The sequence below is a fragment of the Carex rostrata genome, chromosome 20, assembly GCF_964058835.1.
Source record: "Carex rostrata chromosome 20, lpCarRost1.2, whole genome shotgun sequence".
In the NCBI taxonomy this organism is placed as follows: domain Eukaryota; kingdom Viridiplantae; phylum Streptophyta; class Magnoliopsida; order Poales; family Cyperaceae; genus Carex; species Carex rostrata.
Window position 1 is genome coordinate 3,278,108 of NC_135937.1, and position 21,875 is coordinate 3,299,982.

The window sequence follows — 21,875 nt, forward strand, 5'->3', positions numbered from 1 at the left end:
GTCCCTTTTAAGTCACTCAACTTTGTTATTTGTCTCAATCAAGTCCCTCTATACTTTTACACTCATTCCCTCCAAAATATTAACGGAATTAGCATATTTCATCCAAAATACTAACGGAATTAGCACATTCCGTTAAAATTTTGGATGAAAAAAATAGAGGGACTTGATTGGGACAAATAATAAAGTTGAGTGACTCAAAAGGGACAAATCAAACTTGAGTGACCAATTCGTGACAAATAACAAAGTTTAGTGACCTACAGCGAAATTTACCCTATATAATGTGACAATATTTGGTAAAATAATATTTTCTGATATTAAAAATACCACAAGATGTTATTAATAAATGTACAATTGGTATATATGCCAATAACGACACACATTAAAAAAATATATATAAACTATACTTTGAATTTCCTTGCGCATGCATGATATTTAAATTTAATATTAAGAAAAATTGCTTAGACATTTTCTTATTGAGAAGTATTCTTTAGAGACAATTTACACAAAAATTAACGGACAAACGTAAAAAATATAGTTTGGTTGTGGAGAGTATGAAATTGGACTCTTCGACAAGAGTAAATTCAAAATATATATATATATATAATTATTTGAATAAAAAGATTTTGGCACGACTAAATATATACAGCAGCTATGAGGGTGTTGCTTAGCCCCAAATTTGGAGACCAGGTTGACTTGATCGGTTGCCCGTTAAGATTTTCAAATCGAACATTTGAATCCATAGTGCAGGCCAATATGCGCTATGCATAGTACCATAGCGTCACTCAACCCTTTATCTTATTTTGTTGCATGGAGATTGGAGGTTCATACCAGTTGTTAAAAAAAAGGAAAAAAAAAAGAAGAAAAAAAAACAAGATATCTAAACCCAGGTTTTCTACAAAGGCAAAATGTGCACAGAACAGAAATGTACATCACAACTAGTAATCAGCACTACAAAGGAAAAAAGAAAAAAAATATATATATATATGATCGAGCAGACGAGCACCGATCAGTACAGGACAGGCAGACATAGAAATGGAGGTGTTTTCTTCTGCTAGTCACACAAAAGTACCGTCCTCAAAATGCATATTACCAAAGCGTTTATCCCTAGCGAATTTTTTTTCTTTGGTTGAAATAAAGTTCATGTTCAACTTGGCACTAATTAGCTCTAGGTGGGACATGGACAACAATCGCAAGTTCTGTGCCGTCTAACCTTTTCACCTCAAAGAGGCACATGTTTCTTTCTTTTAAATTGTTTCCAAGTGCAAATTCTCTCCAACCCCCGCCTATTGACTGTATATTTTTGGTGTAGTAGTAGGAGGCAGCAAAAACCTTCTCTTTGTTTGCAACTAGCAGACTGATTGGCTGGCTTCTTTTTCCAATGTTTTGTCTGGCAAAAGTTCCAGGAATTATCTGCATGAATAGAGAAAAATATGTATATATTACTAAAAAGTTGCAGTATAAAATAAAGATCTCCTCTGTATGATAAGGTTTCTGAACCGGTTGTGAGTTTAATTCAAAATTGGTAAATAAAAAATTAATCTGAAACTCAAGAATCCACCATGTTGCATACAAAAAGCAAGAAAAATCTACATAACCTGAAAACCCAATAGAATCATCCATTTCTATTAACTTATCCAACTCAACATATAACACTGTAAAATTTGAACCTGAGCTAACTGGTATATAACCTGAACACCACCAAACCAAAGATCCAATTTAACAGTAATGACTAATGACCTGCCCAACATGGTACCTTGACGTGCCTGGAGAAGTGTCCTCCTCCAAAATAATTTTGTCAGGATGAATAGCTATAGACAACACTAGCTAGTTCCCTGACTGGATAGAAAGATATGAACTAACACTTGAAGAACCAGACTCTGAGAAAAGCAGAAATTCCAAAAAAATAACCCAAACAACCCAAGACATCACATGAGCCAAAACCCAAAATAACCAGATCAAATAAAGCTGCAGCTGATCCATACAAAACTAACAGTGATGCAGTAAATAGAGACCATACCAGACGGCCCAGATCACTTGAAGACAAGATCTTCAGAAACAACTTGCTGCCCGGTTGAGTGGCACTAGCCATTTCATCTGCAATCTTTTTTTGCTTAACTGACAATTTCAGATTAAAGGGCACAAAATAAGGTTTATCATAAAGTGCTTGCTTTGCTTTCTTACTAGCATGTCTTGATTTCCCATCACCATTCCTTTCTGCCAAATAATTGTATAATGATGATGATATTAATATATATGATCAATGTTTGCATGCAGTATTAGACATTTGTGCTTAATTGGAATTGGTGCCAATTTGGTTATATATGTATATATATATATAGTGGCTAAGACCAAAGTGGCAGTTCCAAGTCCGTGGAACTACCAATTTGGTTTTTATATTTTCAAAGTCCAAATAGTTGGTCCAAACCATTCAACACGATCTCTATATTAAAATGTGCTTGTAGATCAAATTTTACATTTTTAAAAAAATTTGTTGCTATTTATTAAGTATTTTACAAAACTGTTATTTTCAGACAATTCCGGACTACTAAAAAATAGCATTTTTGTAAAATACTTACTAAATAGTAAAAAAAAATTCAAAAAAAACATTAAAATTTGATCTCCAAGCACATTTAATATGGAGATCGTGTTGAATAGTTTGGATCTACTGTTTGGACTTTGAAAATGTAAAAACCGAATTGATAGTTCCACGAACTCGGAACTTTTGACCTTAGCCACTCTCTCTCTCTCTCTCTCTCTCTAAAAAGATCAGTGATCTCAAGGAATGCAGACTAATGTAGTATGTATTTGAACCCATTATTATATATTGTTTTGATAATATTTTTTTTCTTTATTTAAAGGCTCCTCATCTTTGGGATGTCAACTGGATAGAAAGAAGTGCAAATTATTATTGAGCTGCAGAGTACATAAGCAGACACTAATTCCATTCCGTAAGCAGGCACTCAACAAGGGTTCAGATTAGCTATTGAAACTAGGAATGTACCAGCATTACAATTAAGACAACACTAATTCCATTCCATAATAATCATTTTGAGGGCTGATAGGGATCAACAACCAGGCACTCTGACATTAATAGACTCATACTGCTTTGTAGTTTTGAGTCATGCATATATCTTGGTAGTTACCGGATTTGAAACATACCATATTTTTTGGTACCATACTATGCTAAAAAAGTACCGGCCATAGAAAAAAGGAGTGCTGTTTTCTGAATCTATCGACTAAGTTTGTATTCAAGAGTATTAATATTGGCCTCATACTTACCTCTCTTATTATCCGCAGGAACTGCAGGGGAAGAAATTACACTTTCAGAAGATATCTTCGCTGGTGGAATGAAAACTCGAATAGAAGTGTCACTATCAGAAGATGTTTTCACTGTTTCTGATTCAGATTCAGATTCGGATTCTGATTCAGTTTCTTCGTTCTTAATGATTAATGCAGCAGCCTTTTCATACCCACTAGGGTCGAAAATTAAGACATCAAAAGAGGAACTGCTGCTATATTTAAAGACTAGGAGGTCATTTTCATCTATTTTGTTAGCAGTGACAAAATCTCGCCAGCCAGATCGGAGAGATTGATTGTTGTGTGACTTAAACACATCAATTTTCCAAGTCTTTCCATTAGGATCTTTTAGTTTGATTATTTCAGATATTTCCCCTTTGAAATTCTTGGTAAGTTTTCTCGGCAGATTCTGCATGAAAAACTTTGTTGATTAGTTTCTCCAATATTCTCCAAATAAGAAACAATGTTACTCTTAGCAAAATATGAAATTTAATTAAACCCAAAAAATACACAGTAGGTAAGCTTTTTGTCAAATTACATAAAGCTGCATACTCGTCTTGATTGCTTAACTGGAACAACATTCTTGATTAATAGAAGTTTTTTGGCAAATATAATTACCGGCCGTTTTCCCTGTTTTCAAAAAGATCAAGCTTATTTTAACGCATATCTTTTAATTTAATAAATGTCAACTCTGATAATCAAAGGCCTGTTGCCTGAATGGTTAAGAACTTGAACCTGAACCTTCACAGATTTGACTAATTTTCTTAAATTACAAACTATCAAGGACCTTGAACCTTCACCGACTTACGGTTCCTCCATTCATTAAAAAAAATATATATATACTAATATAATATAGTGCTTTCACCAAGAGGTAATATAATCACCAAATTTGTTTTGAATGAAATTTCATCATGATAAAAAAAAAAGTTATGTATAATTGCCAAATATTAAAATTTTAATTGTAAGAAATGAAAAAAAAAAATGAATTTCAGTATTATTTAAACATGCAAATGTCACCATCCACGACCCAAAGTTAAAAAAAGATGTAGAACTATTATTAGCTTTCTGGGAGCAGCGATAAGAAATGTTACCAAGTATCGCCTGAAGGAGGCTTTCATCTTAACGAAAAACTTGACATTTGTTGGATCCCTGTGGCTCCAGTAAGCATGGCGTTGCCATTTTCGGCACACCTTGCAACTCTCCTCCATTTCTTTGCTTCCGCTTCTCTCGTCTCTCCGTCTCTCCCTCCCCCTACTGATCACCTTTTGTAACTTCGTAAGTCTATTGAGACCCCCAGCATGCCGTCCGATTTATTTTGTCGGATATAGCACGAATCTTGACGCCAATTTGTCAATTGCTTTCCTGTTGACTCTTGCGTGTTATTTCAACTTCCTCCATAAATGCAACGTCCGGTCACATCCTACCAGACACTAAAATTCTTGATGGGACGATACACTTGAAAAGGCTCTACGCCAGTAACTCACACACGATGTAGAATGCATTACTGTACCTTGTATTATCCTGTTTATTAACGTTATTTTATTTTAGGAGAAATTGTGAAAATGCCACTGCAAAACTGTGAAAATGTGAAAATGCCACTCCGAATTTTGAAATTGAAAAAATGCCACTTCAAACTACAATAATTGTGAAAATGCCATTATTGCTGTATTCTAATACTATTTTTATTAAGAATTAATTGAAAAATACTGTTTTAATATATGTATTTATGTATTTTCAATTTTGCCCTCCATACAATTGTGAAAATGCCATTATTTGCCACCGTACCCTCCAGTTCAAGCTGTTCCTCACGTCTTGACCCTCCCGATTTCTTCTAAAGGGAAATCAAAGGCTGGTTCGGATTTGGGCTCGGATTCTAATTCGGATTCCTCGACCGTTATGCCTCTCTCTCATGCTCTCTCGTTTGAAGATGACGAGGAGAAGTTGAACACGAATACTTCAACAGTTACGCCATTGATGCACGATCTCTCAGTTGAAGAAAAACCCGAATTTTGATGACCGACCTGGTCCAAGCAAACCAGCGACCCCATCCATGCCGGTTCAAGAGAGCTCTGCTTGGGAATTCTTTGACCCTTTTTCCAATTATGATGAATTCATGGAGAGGTATGGGAATTTGAACTCAAATTCAAATTCTTATCTTAGCAGCCCTGACTTGACCAGAGTAAGGAAGCAAGAAGGCATCCCTGATTTGGAGGATGAGATTAACTTTGAAGAAAAACAAAAGGAAATAGAAAGAGAAAGAGAAAGAGAAAGAGAAAGAGAAAGAAAAAAACAAAAGGAAATAGAAATAGAAAATGAAAAACAAAGGGAAATAGAAACAGAAAGAGAAAAACAAAAAGAAAATGAAAAGGAAAAGGAAAAGGAAAAAGAAAAAGAAAAAGAAAAAGATGGAAAAGATAATGGTATATTGGATCCCCCTATCAGTGTCACCATGGAAAATGTAAGTATCAGTGCTGAAGGGTCAGTTGGGAAGAATAAGGATGTGCGATTTGAGGATGAAAAATCCACAAGAACACGGGATTCTGACAATGGACCTGACATGTTAGTGGCTGTTGAAATTAGAGATATGGGGCAGGTAATGGAGGAGATTAAAGAACAGTTTTGATTAAGGGTAGTTTGGGTATTACTATTTTTTTAAACATTAATACAGCAATAATGGCATTTTCACAATTATTGTAGTTTGGAGTGGCATTTTTTCAATTTCAAAGTTCGGAGTGGCATTTTCACATTTCCACGGTTTTGTAATGGCATTTTCACAATTTTCCCTTTATTTTATTTTTGGCGATGTTACCTTGAGCGATTTCATTAATTCCAAAGTTTAACAGCATAAATGAAAGATCACTACTGGTCGCAAGAAATACATGAGAAATTGGAGGTTATTTTTTATCCGTAGAAATATCATATTTTTAATTGATAAAAACATCAGTAGGATACTAATTTTTTTTTAAAAAAATTGAATCAGTAGAAATTCTACAAATTCAAATTATTTTGTAATTTTTAAATTTTTTCTAATAATTTGTTTTTACAAAAATAAATAAAATATCTTAAAATTTAGATATAATAGAAACATTTCATCTAATTTTTTATAACTTTTCACTTTTTTACTAAAGATTTAATATAAAAATTATCTCCACTATACATCAGATTTAAAAAAAAAAATAAGTTTTTATTTTTAAAATCAGTAAATTCTACAGATCCTTTTACCAATAAAAAATATAATCTACTATTTCTCTCTTCTTCTTTTTTTATTTCACAAATAAAAAATTTCCGAAATCAGAGAAACTAGTCTAACCGAGCGAGGACAGCTAAGATTGAAAATATGACCCAACAGTACAAAAACAAAATACATTCCTGCACGTGTCTCCACAAACTGTCCAATCTCTACATGCTTATGATTTTTTTAGTCCGAAAAAACTATTAATAGTAATAAAATCGAAAATCTCCAAATTAAAAATGCTCAAAAAATCGGAAAAGAGCCAAATAAAAGTATGACAAAGAACATCTGATATCCCGTGTGTCAATCCATGTCAACCGTGCGTTGTTCATTGTTACGGTCCTTCTAACAAACACTTCCAACAGCATAATATGTTAAAATGCGGACATAACACGTGCAATTCTTGTCGTGTTCAAGTGTCGGATGCCAAAGTTAATTCACAACACTCTGTGTTGAGTTTTCGAATAGAGTACTGATGCAACAATTCGATTCAATTCGGTCAATTGATTACTATTTGCAACAATATTTGATAATTTGAAACAAAATTCCATGCGTTAATTAAATTTAAGATTGTTACTACTCAATACGCAGTGAAAGTTCCTTGCAATTTTAGTTATAGGAGCCGTAGCCTTCCTCTACTTCGCTTGCAAGTCGAATGTACGCAATAATCGCAACGCCTCTACCACGTCAGTTATACTTTCAAAGATATCATTGGCTTTAATAATACAAAAAAATATATATATCCTTGGCTTTAAAACGTTCGTTTCCTTTCGGCATTCCAATAAAATTTTGCAGAACAAATGATGTACGTAACTGGAAACGACGTTTAAAAAAAAAACTTTTTAGTTCTATTATAATAAGTGCGGAATAATATGCGAGGTGGGAAGCGGACACAGAGAAGGAAGACAAGAGTTTAGATCGACAAAAGGAAAAGAAAGAGGGGGACTTTAGCGAGGTCATGCTGAGAAACTAGTGTTTGGTAAATACCTCCGGGGCTCAATTCGGACCAGTCTGTCCGTGTTTGTGTCCGGATCGGACCGGACCGGACCGTGCCCGTGCCACGAATATGCACGGGTACACGGGCATGGGTATTAAACGGGCCGGATCCGATTTTTTGAAAAAAAAACTCGTGAGAACCCGGACTCCCATGCCCTTGAACTCATACCCGTGAGTCCATGTCCGTAAACCCGTGCGCCCGTGCCCGTGCCCCTGGTCTTGCCCGTGGCAAAACTTTTTTTTTTCTTTTTTTACTTTTAGTTTAAAATTCAAATTTTAAACTCAAATTCCCCCTATGTCAAATGAATAGAGTTCAAATATAAGAAATTTAAGAAATCTATTGATTTAAGAAATTTATTGATTCAAATATTATTTTTTAATCTATTGATTTAAGAAATTTTTTATTTATATTTTATTATAACAAAAATTATTGAGTTCAAATATACAACTATGTCAAATGAATTTTAATTGGTATGAATTTGAATTTATAATTTATTGGTTTTCAAAGAAAAAAAAACAGAAAAAAAAAACCGGATCCGGACCCGGACCGCCCGGCCCCCCGTACCCGTGACGGGCACGGGTATTAAACGGGCAGGGCAGGATTTTTGAAAAAAGAATCCGTGATGCCAAGCCCATTGTACCCGTGTGCCCGTGACACCCGTGACCGTGGCTACCCGTGTCCATGCCCGGGTTTTGCATGGACTGCCCGGCCCGGCCTGTTTACCAAACACTATGAGAAACACATAGCAGGGGATTAGCACGTGGCGAACACAGAAGAGGAGGAGAAGACGCCTGGCACAAGGTGAGAATTCGTGAGAAATGGAGGAAAATTTTGTTTGATGAAGTCAGCTCATTTAATCTGAATATAATCAAAGTCCTCCATCTCCGATTGGACAACACAAATTGCTGTTCATTCTACAGTAACACTAAGTATTTATAATGTCTATACATATTTTATTTACATTTAAAAAAATATTTTAGTTTAATTTTGAAATATATTATCAATATTGTCCAGTTTCCTGCCGTCAAACTTTGGAATTAGACACAGGAGATAATAATCAATTGGTCGTACGACTGGAGATAAGTCGAATCCATCCATCAGTTTTAAATTTTTAAGGAAAAATTGGTTATTTGCCGCTCCAAAATTTTTAAATTGTAAAAATATCATCCTAAAATTTGAAATTGTAAAAATGCTACTCTAAACTGTACTAATTTGTAATTTTGTCAATCTAAATATTTAATGACTAAAATATCCTCTCATTCTTTTTATTCTGCGAAACTTGAGCTTTTCTCTTTCTCGTGACCACTACCTTTTCATCTGTCGCACTGTGTCGAGGTTCTTTTTTGGCATCTTTACCGCTTTTGGTATCTAATTAATTAGACCAAAGTGCAATACATTTTCGTTTATACCTCTTACTCTTATCTTAGCTATTTGATTCAATTACGATTCTTCAAAAATAAGCACCACTAACCAAAAGGGGAATCGCGAATTCAGATTTGTAGTATTATATTTCAAATATTGAAAATTTGAATTTCAAATTGAAATGGAGTTCTGGCCGGAATTCTTGGTGAGTAGCTGGGGACGTGAATTCGTGGCAGATGGGGTCGGAGGCATGGCAGGGGTCTTAGCGGGTTATCCGTTAGATACCCACAGGATCCGGCTCCAGCAGCCGATTCCCGACCCGGCCAGGGCAATTAATGCTGGTACCGGTCAAAGAGGCAGTTAATTCACCGGATGATGAACTGTGGTTATGATAAAATTATAATTTGCACAATAAACCAAAATTTACCAACAAATTGTAAGTTAATTCACCGAATGCTGCTAAATCGGCTGAACTTTTCAATTTGATCCAAATTGGATAACAGACTCATTCTGGTACGAATTGCGCTAAATGAAATATAATGTGTCTATTGTTTGTTTTAAAATAAAGGAGGTTTATAAGAATAGACCTTACATTAATTTTGATAAAAATCTCAAAACATGAAGTTCCAAAAAAGTAATAATCAACAGCAATAACTGAAAAGAGGCAGTGCCACATCAGCTATCGGATTGCTTAGAGGAATACTCAGATCAGAGGGTTCGTCCGCACTTTTTCGCCATGGTAGGAGAGGAAGAGGAGGCTGGAGAAGAAGAAGAAGAGATGATATTTTAGTCATTAATTATTTAGAGTGGCAAAATTACAAATTAATGAAATTTGGAGTGACATTTTTACAATTTCAAATTTTGGAATGACATTTTTACAATTTCAAGGTTTTGGAGTGGCAAATAACCAATTTTCCCAATTTTTAATGTCTTGTAGGATATGAACGGACGTCCAAATTATTAAGAATTGTTGAGGAAGTTGAAACAATAGGCGAGATAATAGGAAATTAATAAACAAATATGGCGTTCGTGGCTTTGTCCTACCGAATTTTTTATTAATAGAAAATAAATAAATAAAATATCGAAATACAGCATAACTTCTGAATTTTGTTGAAAACTGAGTAGAACGGGTTGTGTAAACCCGTCCCACCGGACGGATCTAATTATCCCGTCCGGGTTATATCCTTAATTAACTGCAGTTAATCGGTTAAAACGACTTCGCGGTTAAAAAAAAAAAATATACCCGGACGGGTTGTGTAATCCCGTCCTGACGCAAAAAAAAAATTACCCAGACGGGTTGTGTAATCCCGTCCCGACGCAAAAAAAAAAAAAAAAAAAAGCAAAGGCCGGACGGGAAAATAAAACCCGTCCGGATTTATATACATATAATATTGCCATATCCAATTTGCTGAAATTACCTTTCTGTTTCACTATGCAACTGCTTAATGCTTTGTTTGACAGCATATAGGCAGCCATCTATCCTCTTGAGAACTTTAAATACCCGGCTGAAATTACCATATCCAATTTGCTGAAATAACAGGAAGTGGCAAGTCACTAAAGCTTTACTTCAAAAATGAAAGAAAGAAAAAAGAAATAGTGAATCAAACTACCTCGAGTTCATGGAAATCAGTACGGTACCGTGAAAGCCCATCTCCACCGAGGGAGAAAATCCTGCAGGAAACTACATTTTTAACTGGATATAGATATACTTCAACAAAAGAACAAATTTCATATCCCCATCAAACCATAAAAACATAACTACTACAAACTGAGAAAAAGCATCACAATACCTAATGGATAACAGAAAATATCATATGCACTACCCCTACAGAAACACCAAAGTACCACCCATACCCTTCTTTATATGTTTTTTTCTCCAAAATATGCCCTGACTGCCCTTTGTAGCTTCCCTATACAATGTAAATAAGAAGGTACCCTACTTTGGACATTATTGAGTAAGCATTAATGACATTGTTAGTATTTATTAGGGCAAAGTATGTCCCTTATTTAGCTTTTGCATCCATGGCATTATTGGGGACGGGTTGTATTAACCCACCCAGGTGTTTTTTTTTTTTTTTCGTCTGGACGGGACGCCTTAACCCGTCCGCCTTTTTTTTTTTTTTTTTTTTCGGGACGGGCCCTCTAAATCCGTCCGAGTTACGTCGAAGTGATTAAACGAGTGATTAAACGTAGGAGATTAATGGATAATCCGGACGGGATAATTAGACCCGTCCGGTGGACGGGTTTTCACAACCCGTCATACCTATATTTCGAAAAAAATCAACAGTAATCTCATTTTTCGATAATTTTTTTATTTTATTTCTATTAATAAAAAATTCGGTTCGTCCTGTGGTACATCCCTTAAAGATAAATCGGACGGCATCCTGGGGGGCCTTATTACTTACAAAGCTACAAGAGGGCTTCCTCACATGGGAAGACAGAGAGGCGAGAGAAGCGGAAGCGAAGAAATGGAGGAGAGTTGCAAGGTGTGCACAAAATGGCAACGTCATGCTTACTGGAGCCACAGGGATCCAACAAATGTCAAGTTTTTCGTTAAGTTGGATGCCTCCTTCAGGCGATACTTGGTAACATTTCTTGGCTACTCCCAGCAAGCTAACAGTTCTACATCTGGATGCATGCATTTTTCTTTATATTAGAATATCTGCTGAAGTGTCAACGGAATTTTTCTCTGTCTTTGAAGAACTGACTTTTCTTTGTCTTCGAGCCTCGTTCAGGCGAAACTTGAAGACACGAGGCATTTTAACCCTCCTATACTGAAATTCCGTTAATTTTAGTTTTTACAGTTAAAGTTTTCAATTTTCATAACTTTTTTTTTCCTGGTGAAATTTCATTTGAAAGCAAATTTGGTGATTATATATATTGCCTTTGGGAAAAGCACTTTTAGTATTTATTTATATTTCAGGTTAAATTGAGGAACTGTAAAGGTCCATGGTCCTTGATATTTGGAATTGATGAAAGTAAATGTTCAGGTTCCAAACCATTTAGGCAACAGGCCCTTGATTACGAGAATAACATTTATAAAATTATAACACAAACGTTAAAATAAGCTTGAACTTATTATAAAAGGGAAAACGGCCTGCAAATTATCTTTTCCAAAAAAACTAATTTCAGTTGTGCCAGTATCTTCTAAAGCAACCAAGGCAATTATACATGCACCTTTATGTAATTTGAGGAAAAAAATTACCTACTGTATATATTTGGGTTTAATTAATTTTCATATTTTGTTAAGAGGGACATTGTTTCTTATTTGGTGGATATTGGAGAAACTAATCAACAAAATTTTCATGTAGAATCTGCCAAGAAGATTTGCCAAGAATTTCCAAGGGAAAATATCTGGAATAATCAAACTAAAAGATCCTAATGGAAAGATTTGGCAAATTGTAGTGTTGAAGTCATACAACAATCTGTCTCTTCGTTCGGGCTGGAGAGATTTTGTCACTGCTAATAAAATAGATGAAAATGACCTCCTTGTCTTTAAATATAGCAGCAGTTCCTCTTTTGATGTCATAATCTTTGACCCAAGTGGGTATGAGAAGGCTGCTTCATTAATCATCAAGAACGAAGAAACTGAATCCGAATCTGAATCAGAAACAGTGAAAACATCTTCTGATAGTGACACTTCTATTCGAGTTTTCATTCCACCAATGAAGATATCTTTTGAAAATGAAATTTCCTCCCCTGCAATTCCTGCAGAGAATAAGAGAGGTAAGTAATACAAACTTAGTCGATAGATTCAGAAAACAGCACTCCTTTTTCCCATGGCCGGTACTTTTAGAGCATATTATGGTACCAAAAAATATGGTATGTTTCTACCATGATATACGCATGACTCGAAACTACAAAGCAGTCTGACTGTACTAATCTATCAGCCCTCAAAATGATTATTATGGAATAGAATTAGTGTTGTCTTAATTGTAAAGCTGGTACATTCCTAGTTTTTTTTTTTTCTTAAGGTTAGTGTCTTTAAATGCCAACTAGCAATTTCATTGATAAAAAAAACGTATTTACAACGAGTCAAATGACTCTAATTCCTAAATCTAAACTCCTTTCTCATTAATTTATCTAAACCACTCTCACCATCTAATCCTACTTATTTACACTCAGTACATTCCTAGTTTCAATAGCCAATCTGACCTTTGTTGAGTTGACTGCTTATGGAATGGAATTAGTGCCTGCTTATATACAAAATCAATACAGAACCTTAGTTAAAATTTACATCTCTGCTTTCTATCCAGTTAACATCCCCAATACATCTCTGGTTCATTATGAATTGGAATTAGTGCCTGCTTATGTACACCTTAATTATAATTTACACTCTGATTTTTATCCAATCGACATCCCAAATACCAGGAGCCTTTAAATAAAGGAAAAAGATATTACTAAAAGGAGGCATAATAATGAGATCAAATCCAGACTGCATTGGTCTTTGTTAAATTAGTCTGCATTCCTTAAGATAACTAATCTTTTGAGTAACATATACATGTGCAAAATTTATCTTTATAATTTTAATGAGTTGAAAGGAATTGGGAGGGTACATCAAAACCTGCTCAGACAAAAGTTATTGGGAATGATTCTGACAAATTAGATGAGAATATAAAGCTCCAAAATTTAGCCCTTTAAAGTTGTGAGTTTATTAATATATTTCTCATCTTGCACATATCAAATTGTTTAAACATGAGATGCCGTTAAGGACTGATGGAAGTACCTATGAGGTTCACTCTTTGGTAAAACAGGAAGGCAAAAAATTCCATTTCCCTTGCAAGCATAAAGCAAATTGACAAATCAAGTACCAATTCCACATTACTCATTAATTATCTAATACTGCATGCAATCATAGATCATAGATATTAATATCATCATCATAATATCATAATACCATTATTTGGTAGAAAGGAATGGAGATGGGACATCAAGACATGCTAGTAAGAAAGCAAAGCAAGAACTTTCTGCAGGTAAACCATATTATGTGCACCAAAAGCTGGAACTATCGGTCAAGCAACAGAAGATTGCCGATGAAATGGCTAGTGGCACTCAATCTGGCAGCAAGTTGTTTCTGAAGATCTTGTCTTCAAGTGATATGTGCTACCGTATGGTACGGTCTCTATTTACTGCAGAGTCAGTTTTGTATGGATCAACTGCATCATTATTTGGTCTGGACATCTGGTTATTTTGGGTTTGGCTTATTTGATGTCTTGGGCTGTTTGGGTTATTTTCTCAAACTTCTGGTCTTCTCGGTTCTCCTCCAACATCATATCTGTCTATCTAACCAGGGAACTAGCTTGTGTTGTCTAAGTCTATTTATCCTGACAAAATTATTTGGAGGAGATGTGTTTTTTGGGGGCTATACTAGCCATGTCAGGGTATCATGTTTGAGAGATCGGGAAATTAAAGACTTCAGTTAAGTCGGATCTTTGGTTTGGTGATGTTCAGGTTATATACTGGTTAGCTCAGGTTCAAATTTTACTGTGTTATAGGTTGACTAGGTAAGTTAATATAAAGAGATGATTCTATTGGGTTTTCAGGTTTTAAGTAGATTTTTCTTGCTTTTTGTGTGCGACATGGTGGATTCTTGAGTTTCAGGTTAATTTCATATTACCAATTTTGAATTAAATTCACAACCAACCAACCGATTCAGAAACCTTATCATGTGGTCTGGGTACATAAATTCAACTACATGTAACAGAGGAGATCTTTGCTTTATACTGCAACTTTTTAGTAAAATATATCCATATTTTTCTTCTCTATACATGCAGACAATTCCTGGAACTTTTGCCAGACAAAACATTGGAAAAAGTAGCCAGCCAATCAGTCTGCTAGTTGCAAACAAAGAGAAGGCTTTTGCTGCCTCCTACCACTACAACGAAAATATACAGTCGATAGGCAGGGGTTGGAAAAAATTTGCACTTCAGAACAATATAAAAGAAGGAAACCTGTGCCTGTTTGAGGTGAAAAGGTTAGACGGCACAGAACTTGCGATTGTTGCCCATGTCCCACCTAGAGCAAGTTACTTCAATAAAAGAAAAAGAATTCCTTAAATTTGAACTGGGATAAATTCTTTGGTAATATGCATTTCAAGTAAATTAAAATATTTTGTGTGGCTAACAGAAGAAAACACCTTCAATGCCTGCCCTGTTCGGATCAGCAGATGACATTCTGTTTTTTTTTTTTTGTTTCCTTCTAGTGAGGATGACTAGTTCTGATGTATGTTTTAATTAAAGAGGTCAACTGCACCTCATATACTGTCATTTAGCTTTGGTGGAACATGTTGCACGACTGAGTTCTAGAATGATCATATTTCATGCAAATTCATCAAGGTAGCTATAATGAGTGAAACATGTTATAGATTCTGATATTTCATGCAAATTCATATACTCTCATACTGTCATTTAGTATGAGAGTATGTTCTGACCTTTGGTAAAAATGAGTGAACAATGGAAGAACAAAGATTAGAAAAGGAAAGATGAAATTGGCAAGGCAGAGAGATGAAAAAAGTCTCTCCATTGTTATTTTCTGCTTAGATCTGATTCCAAAATAGAATTGAGAGAGTTGTTTCGTTTCTTTTGTCTAACGGAGAGAAGCAGCTAACATCTGTTAGCATTAATTAATACAATCTTAATCTCATTAATTGTATGGCTTAGAAATGTTTTGGAGGAAACTTAGTCCAAATGACTTCAGATAGGTTCCCTTTTTTTTTTTTTCCTTTTTTCTTTTTTCTTTTTAACAACTGCTAGGGACCTTCACTGGCAACAAAATAAGATACAGGGCTTATTGGAAATACTTTAGAGTGGGCTTTACTGACGGTAGCATTTTTTACCGAATGTATTCGTACATCGCACTAGTTGATGCTAGAGACTTGGTTCATTTTATAGGCAACAAATATTGCTTTACGAAGAATTAATTGTATCCAAAATCTAGTCAGAACTGCTGAAACTCCGCGATTTTTGTCTCTTTATTTACGTAATAAGTTCCTTGAACAAGCCTAGAGGCATGATTTATTTACACATGTAATCCCATTTACACCAGCCTATGGTGGTGATTTCAAGCAAAAAAAAAAAATGTTCCTTGAGGAGCTACCCCTGGTTACTAGACACAATACATTATCACCATTTAATTTTTTGTTAAATTGCACGGAAAATGACCATTATTAATAACCCATCAACTATTGCAACATTTACGACAAGATAAGGGAGTGCCAAGGGATAAGGGGGTGCGTATTGACCGCATGCATATGACTCGAGCAGCGCACGATAGGAGAATTATCTAAAAATTGAAATGATTAATATACCCCTCTTATTTATAGTGAACTGCTCATTTTTTTTTTTTTTTTTATCTCGTGTGTGAAGATCGACCCCAAAGTCCATCAATTAAGCTCATATTGTTCTTTAGCAGACCCGGCTAGTAACAAGTAAAACATGGCTTGTGTATATATTTGAAGAAAGGGAGACTACTGCTACTCTGCTAGGATTATATATATGTGGTATGTGCAAGATAAAACCAGGCGATGATAAATTGATAATATGACTCAGTCATGCAACATATGTTCCATCAAAGTTAAATGACAGTATATGAGGTGCTGCTAACCTCTTGAATTAAAATGTACATGACAACTAGTCATCCTTGCTAAAATGGGGAACAAAATAAAAATAAAAAACAGAATGTGATCTGCCGATCCTACATGACAGCCAGACAATCTCTGGCAAATATTGTTTTTCTTTGATTTAAGATAAAGCTCAAGTTCAACATGGCACTAATTTGCTCTAGGTTGGACATGAACAACAATCGCAAGTTCTGTGCCATCTAACCTTTTCAACTCAAATAGGCACAGGTCTCTTTCTTTTAAATTGTTACCAAGTGCAAATTTTCTCCAACCTCTGGTTATCCGCGGCTGATTTTCACTGTAGTTATAGTTGGCAGGAAAAACTTTCTCTTTGTTTGCAACTAGCAAACTGATCTGCTGGCTTCTTTTTTCAATATTTTGTCTGGCAAAAGAGCTCGGAATTCTCTGCTTGCATAGAGAGGAAAAATATATATGTTTTACTAAAATGTTGCACGATGAAATAAAGGTTTCCTCTGTTTCATATAGTTGGATTTATGTACCCTGACCACCTGATCAGGTTACTGTATCGGTTGGTTGGTTGGTTGGTTGGTTGAGAGTTTAATTCAAAATTGGTGATGAAAAATTAACCCGGAACTCAAGAATCCACCATGTCACACAAAAAAAGCAAGAAAAATGTATTTAATCTGAAAATATAACAACACAGTAAACTTTGAACCTGAACCTGGTATTTAATTACCCAACCTGCCAAACATGATACCCTGACATGCCTGGAGGAGAAGTTGAGTGTGATCGACATCTCCTCCAAAATAATTTTGTCAGGATAAATAGCCTTAGACAACACTAGCTGCTCCAACTGTATAGACAGATATGACCTAACACACGAATAACCACAGAACCGAGAAAAGAAGAAATTCAAACTTTTGCGACAAGAAAATAACCCAAACAACCCAAAATAATGAGCCAAACCCAAAAAAACTAGACCAAATAATGCTAGAGTTGATCCATATCTGACGGTACTGCAGTAAATAGAAACCATACCAGACGACTCTGCAGATCACTTGAAGACAAGATCTTCAGAAACAACTTGCTGCCTGGTTGAGTGGCACTAGCCATTTCATCTGCAATCTGCTGTTGCTTAACCGACAGTTCCAGTTTAAAGGACACATAATACCTTTTACCAGGAAGTGCTTGCTTTGCTTTCTTAATAGCATGGCTTGACGTCCCACCGTCATTCCTTTCTGCCAAATGATGGTATTATGATGATGATATTAATATCTATGATCAATGATTGCATGCAGTACTAGATATTAGCGTGTAATGTGGAATTGGTGCTTGATTTGTCAATTTGTTTTATGCTTGCAAGGATTTTTCTTCCCTTCCTTTTTAACCACAGATTCAACCTCGTAGGTACTTGCATTGGCCCTCGACGGCTACTCATGTTTAAACAATGTGATATATCCAAGATGAGACTAAAATTAATAAAATCACAACTTTTAAAGGGATAAAATTTGAGGCTTATATTCTCATCTAATTTGTCAGAATCATCCTCAATAGCTTTTATTTTAACAGGTTTTGATGTACCCTCACAAATCCTTTCAACAAGTACAAATAATGAAGATAAATTTTGCGCATATATATGTTAATGTAAAAGGACAAGTTATCTCAAGGAATGCTGACTAATTTAATAAAGACTAATGCAGTCTGTATTTGAACCCATCATTATGCACTGTTTTAGTAATATTTTTTTCCTATATTTAAAGGCTCCTGGTCTTTGGGATGTCAACAGGATAAAAGGCAGTGTATAAATTATAATTAAGGTGCTGCATTGATGTTGTACATAATGTACCAGAGTCCAGAGATGTATTGGGGATGTCAACTGAATTGATAGTAGAGATGTAAATTTTAATTAAGGTTGTGTATTGATGTTGTACATAAGCAGACACTAATTCCATTCCATAACCAACAGGGGTTCATAACGGTTATTGAAACTAGGGATGTTTATGTACCAGTTTTACATTTAAGACAGCACTAATTTTATTCCATAATAATCATTTTGAGGACTGTTCAGGCAAACAAGCAGGCACTCTGACACTCTGACATTAATAGACTCAATCTTCTTTGTAGTTTCGAGTCATGGGTATATCTTGGTAGTGAGCAGCATTAAAATATTCCATATTTTTTGGTACCATACTATGCTCAGAAAGCATCGGCCATGGTAATGGGAAAAAGGAGTGCTGTATTCTGAACCTAGTGACTAAGTTTGTATTCAAGAATATTCAGAGTATCCAAGAGTATTCAGTAGTATTAATATTGGCCTCATACTTACCTCTCTTGTTCTCTGCACGAATTGCAGGGGAAGAAATTACACTTTTAGAAGATATCTTCGCTGGTGGGATGAAAACTCGAATAGAAGTGTCACTGTCGGAAGAAGATGTTTGCTCTGTTTCTGATTCAGATTCAGATTCAGAGTTTGATTCAGTTTCTTTGTTCTTGATGATTAATGCAGAAGCCTTTTCATACCCACTCTCATCGAAGATTAAGACATCAAAAGAGGAACTGCTGCTATATTTAAAGACTAGGAGATCATTTTCATCTATTTTATTAGCAGTGACAAAGTCTCTCCAGCCAGAATGGAGAGATAGATTGTTGTATGACTTGAACACTTCAATTTGCCAAGTCTTTCCATTAGGATCTTTTAGTTTGATTTTGTCCGATATTTTCCCTTTGAAATTCATGGCAAGTTTTCTCGGCAGATTCTACATAAAAGTTTTGTTTGTTAGTTTCTTCACTATTCTCCAAATAAGAAACAATGTTACTCTTAAAAGAAATGAAAATTAATTAAACCCAATAATACACAATAGGTAAATGTCGCGCTCTAAATCTCGATTTGGAAATAGAAAGAAAAACACGATTTGATTCAACAACTCAAATTAATTTCATTAACAAGAAAAATAAAGATACAAATCAGCAAAGCCGAGGTCAGGAGATAAATCTCAGAAATTGGTTTACAATGCATAAAATTGATGGACTAAGTTCAGGCGAGTTCAGGCGAAGCTGATGCCAGAGCAGTAGGAATTATTAAATTTGATGGACTAAATCGCGTAATTGAACCTCGGTGTGCCAACTCAGCTTCCAGACATAGAGCCAGTCAGCTATAGAGCCAGTTAGCTATAACAAACTCTCTAACCGTTTTTCTGGCCTCTTCTCCGTTTCCTTCGCTCGCTGCTCCCTCCATTTCTGACTTCTCTTTGGCCCAGTTCACAGAAAAACGGGCATCCAACGGTCTTCAGAACCCTTTTAATGCTGGGCCCTGCTGGCAGTGACTCACCCTCGTTTAAAACCTTGTCCGGGCCTCTGCCCAGAGTACCCGGACTGATCTTCCTTCCCCTTCACAGTCACAATGTCAGAATCGAGCTCTGATCGACTCAATTCGATAAAGCTTCATGTATGCTCGTTTCCTTTGCTTTAAAAGATACTGGCACATCGTGCTTGATTAAAATTTGTTTTTTGTTTTTTTTTCTTGGAAAAGATAATTTGTAGACCATTTTTCCTATTTATGAAAAGATCAAGCTTATTTTAACGCTTGTGTTTTAATTTTTTTTTTTTGAGGAAGTGTGTTTTAATTTTATAAATGTTACTCTGGTAATCAAGGGCCTGTCGCCTAAATGGTCAAGAACCTAAACATTTACTTTCATCAATTCTAAATATCAAGGACCTTGAACTTTTACAGTTCCTATTTACGGAAAGATCAAGTTTATTATAACGCTTGTCTTTTAAACATGCAAATGTCACTATCTATGACCTAAGCTGAATGTGATTAAATGCCAAGTAAAAAGAAAAATCAGTTCTTCTAAGACACAGAAAAAAAATTCCGCTGACATTCCAGCAGATATTCTAATATGATTAGAAATATATACATTTCAGATGTAGAACTGTTAGCTTGGTGGGAGAAGCTAAGAAATGTTACCAAGTTTTGCCTGAACGAGGCTTCCATCTTAACGAAGAACTTCACATTTGTTGGATCCATGTGGTTCCAGTAAACATGACTTCGCCATTTTCTGCACACATTGCAACTCTCCTCCATTTCCTCGGTTCCGCTTCTCTTCTCTCTCCGTCTCAAACAAGGGACCGAGTTCTCTTGTGACTTAAGGCCCATTCATCATAAAAAAAATAAAAAAAAATAATTTAAGTCCCTGGACTGGACATGACGCCAAGTCTCTCGCTGTTGTCTCAATTAATGCAGTTCTTAATGGGACGATACATTTGAAAAAGTAGAAAGGCAAAGGAATCCAGTTCAGAAGAAAAATTAGAACTATAAAATATAGAGCTCCCTCGAGAAATCCAGCGCCTATTATCGACTCCCTCGAGAACCGTGGTGTCGGAGTCCAACCCGTCAGCGCAAACAGTGAGAGGCAATTTACAACACTAATCCAAAATATTGTAATCTGACTCCTGAATATTAATTTGAGACCTCTATAAATTTGATCAACGTTAGCGGTTTACACCTCTATGCAAAGGTTTGAAAATCTTTTCAGTTAATGATTGAAAACGGAGCCCATCCGGTCAATGTAGGGCTGAAAACGGATCCGGTAAACTCCGACCGAATCCGCTCCGTATCCGACTCAGATCCGGATTCGGATAAACGGATCCGAATAATTTAGCAGATCGGATTCGAATAATTATTGATTGCTAAGCAGATAACCGGATACGGATTCGATAGCTGAAGTGAAAACGGACCGGATATCCGCGCTATCCGGATTCAAACTTTCAACTTTTCTGCTGCTCGAATCCGCGCCACAGCTATGATTATAGTTTTTCGCTTAGTATATAGAGCTTTCAAAGTTATTTTCCTTTTAGTGGGACAAACGTTAAAGCTTCGATCCGGAATTTCTCTGAGACCTGATCCCAATTTTGTCTTGGTCCGTGGGCTTTTTACTTTTTGAAAAGCTGACAGTGTGCTTTTGAAATTTTCAAACTTTCAATGCTACGTATGCAAGTCAATTTCATGCGTCCTCATTCTACAATTATTTGTTCTATTCTTCTCCATTTAAATGCTCATTGACATCTCCATTTATTTATATTTTTTAATTATGTTTCAATTACAAAGAACAATATCAATATTTGTATAATTTTGTTTTAAAAATAATTTGCTATATACAACATAAACGGAAGTTATTATATTTGCATAAATGAGTTTTTTTTTCCTGATTCTTTTCTTAAAGTTCATATGACTTGATTATCCGACCATTATTCGTTTTATATTTGTATTCGAATCTATATCTGTGGACTATCCGTTCCGTATCCATATCCGTTTAAGGCAGATTTGGTTTTGAATTTTGATATCCGTTTACTATCTGTATCTGTATTCGTTTCCGCTCATTATCCGACAGATGCGGATATGGTATCAG

The 21,875-nt window shown here is 35.4% G+C and overlaps 3 protein-coding genes across 3 annotated transcripts; 1 reads left to right on the forward strand and 2 right to left on the reverse strand.

Moving 5' to 3' along the window:
- Positions 1 to 1,025: 1,025 nt before the first annotated feature.
- On the reverse strand, positions 1,026 to 4,520 carry LOC144572129 (B3 domain-containing protein Os12g0592300-like). The gene is made up of 4 exons (XM_078321553.1): positions 4,389 to 4,520; positions 3,280 to 3,706; positions 2,018 to 2,214; positions 1,026 to 1,410 (listed from the first exon to the last, which is right to left on the reverse strand). Exons 1-4 carry the CDS (start codon positions 4,503 to 4,505, stop codon positions 1,156 to 1,158), a joined length of 996 nt encoding a protein of 331 aa, XP_078177679.1. The 5' UTR covers positions 4,506 to 4,520; the 3' UTR covers positions 1,026 to 1,155.
- Positions 4,521 to 11,268: 6,748 nt separating this feature from the next.
- On the forward strand, positions 11,269 to 15,179 carry LOC144572126 (B3 domain-containing protein Os12g0592300-like). Its single transcript, XM_078321550.1, has 4 exons — positions 11,269 to 11,473; positions 12,200 to 12,614; positions 13,799 to 14,001; positions 14,663 to 15,179. The coding sequence occupies exons 1-4, from the start codon at positions 11,318 to 11,320 to the stop codon at positions 14,942 to 14,944; spliced, it is 1,056 nt and encodes a 351-aa protein (XP_078177676.1). The 5' UTR covers positions 11,269 to 11,317; the 3' UTR covers positions 14,945 to 15,179.
- A 1,477-nt stretch (positions 15,180 to 16,656) lies between these two features.
- LOC144572807 (B3 domain-containing protein Os12g0592300-like) lies at positions 16,657 to 19,202 on the reverse strand. The gene is made up of 4 exons (XM_078322481.1): positions 18,794 to 19,202; positions 17,506 to 17,705; positions 17,204 to 17,320; positions 16,657 to 16,911 (listed from the first exon to the last, which is right to left on the reverse strand). The coding sequence occupies exons 1-4, from the start codon at positions 19,200 to 19,202 to the stop codon at positions 16,657 to 16,659; spliced, it is 981 nt and encodes a 326-aa protein (XP_078178607.1).
- Between the last annotated feature and the right edge of the window lie 2,673 nt (positions 19,203 to 21,875).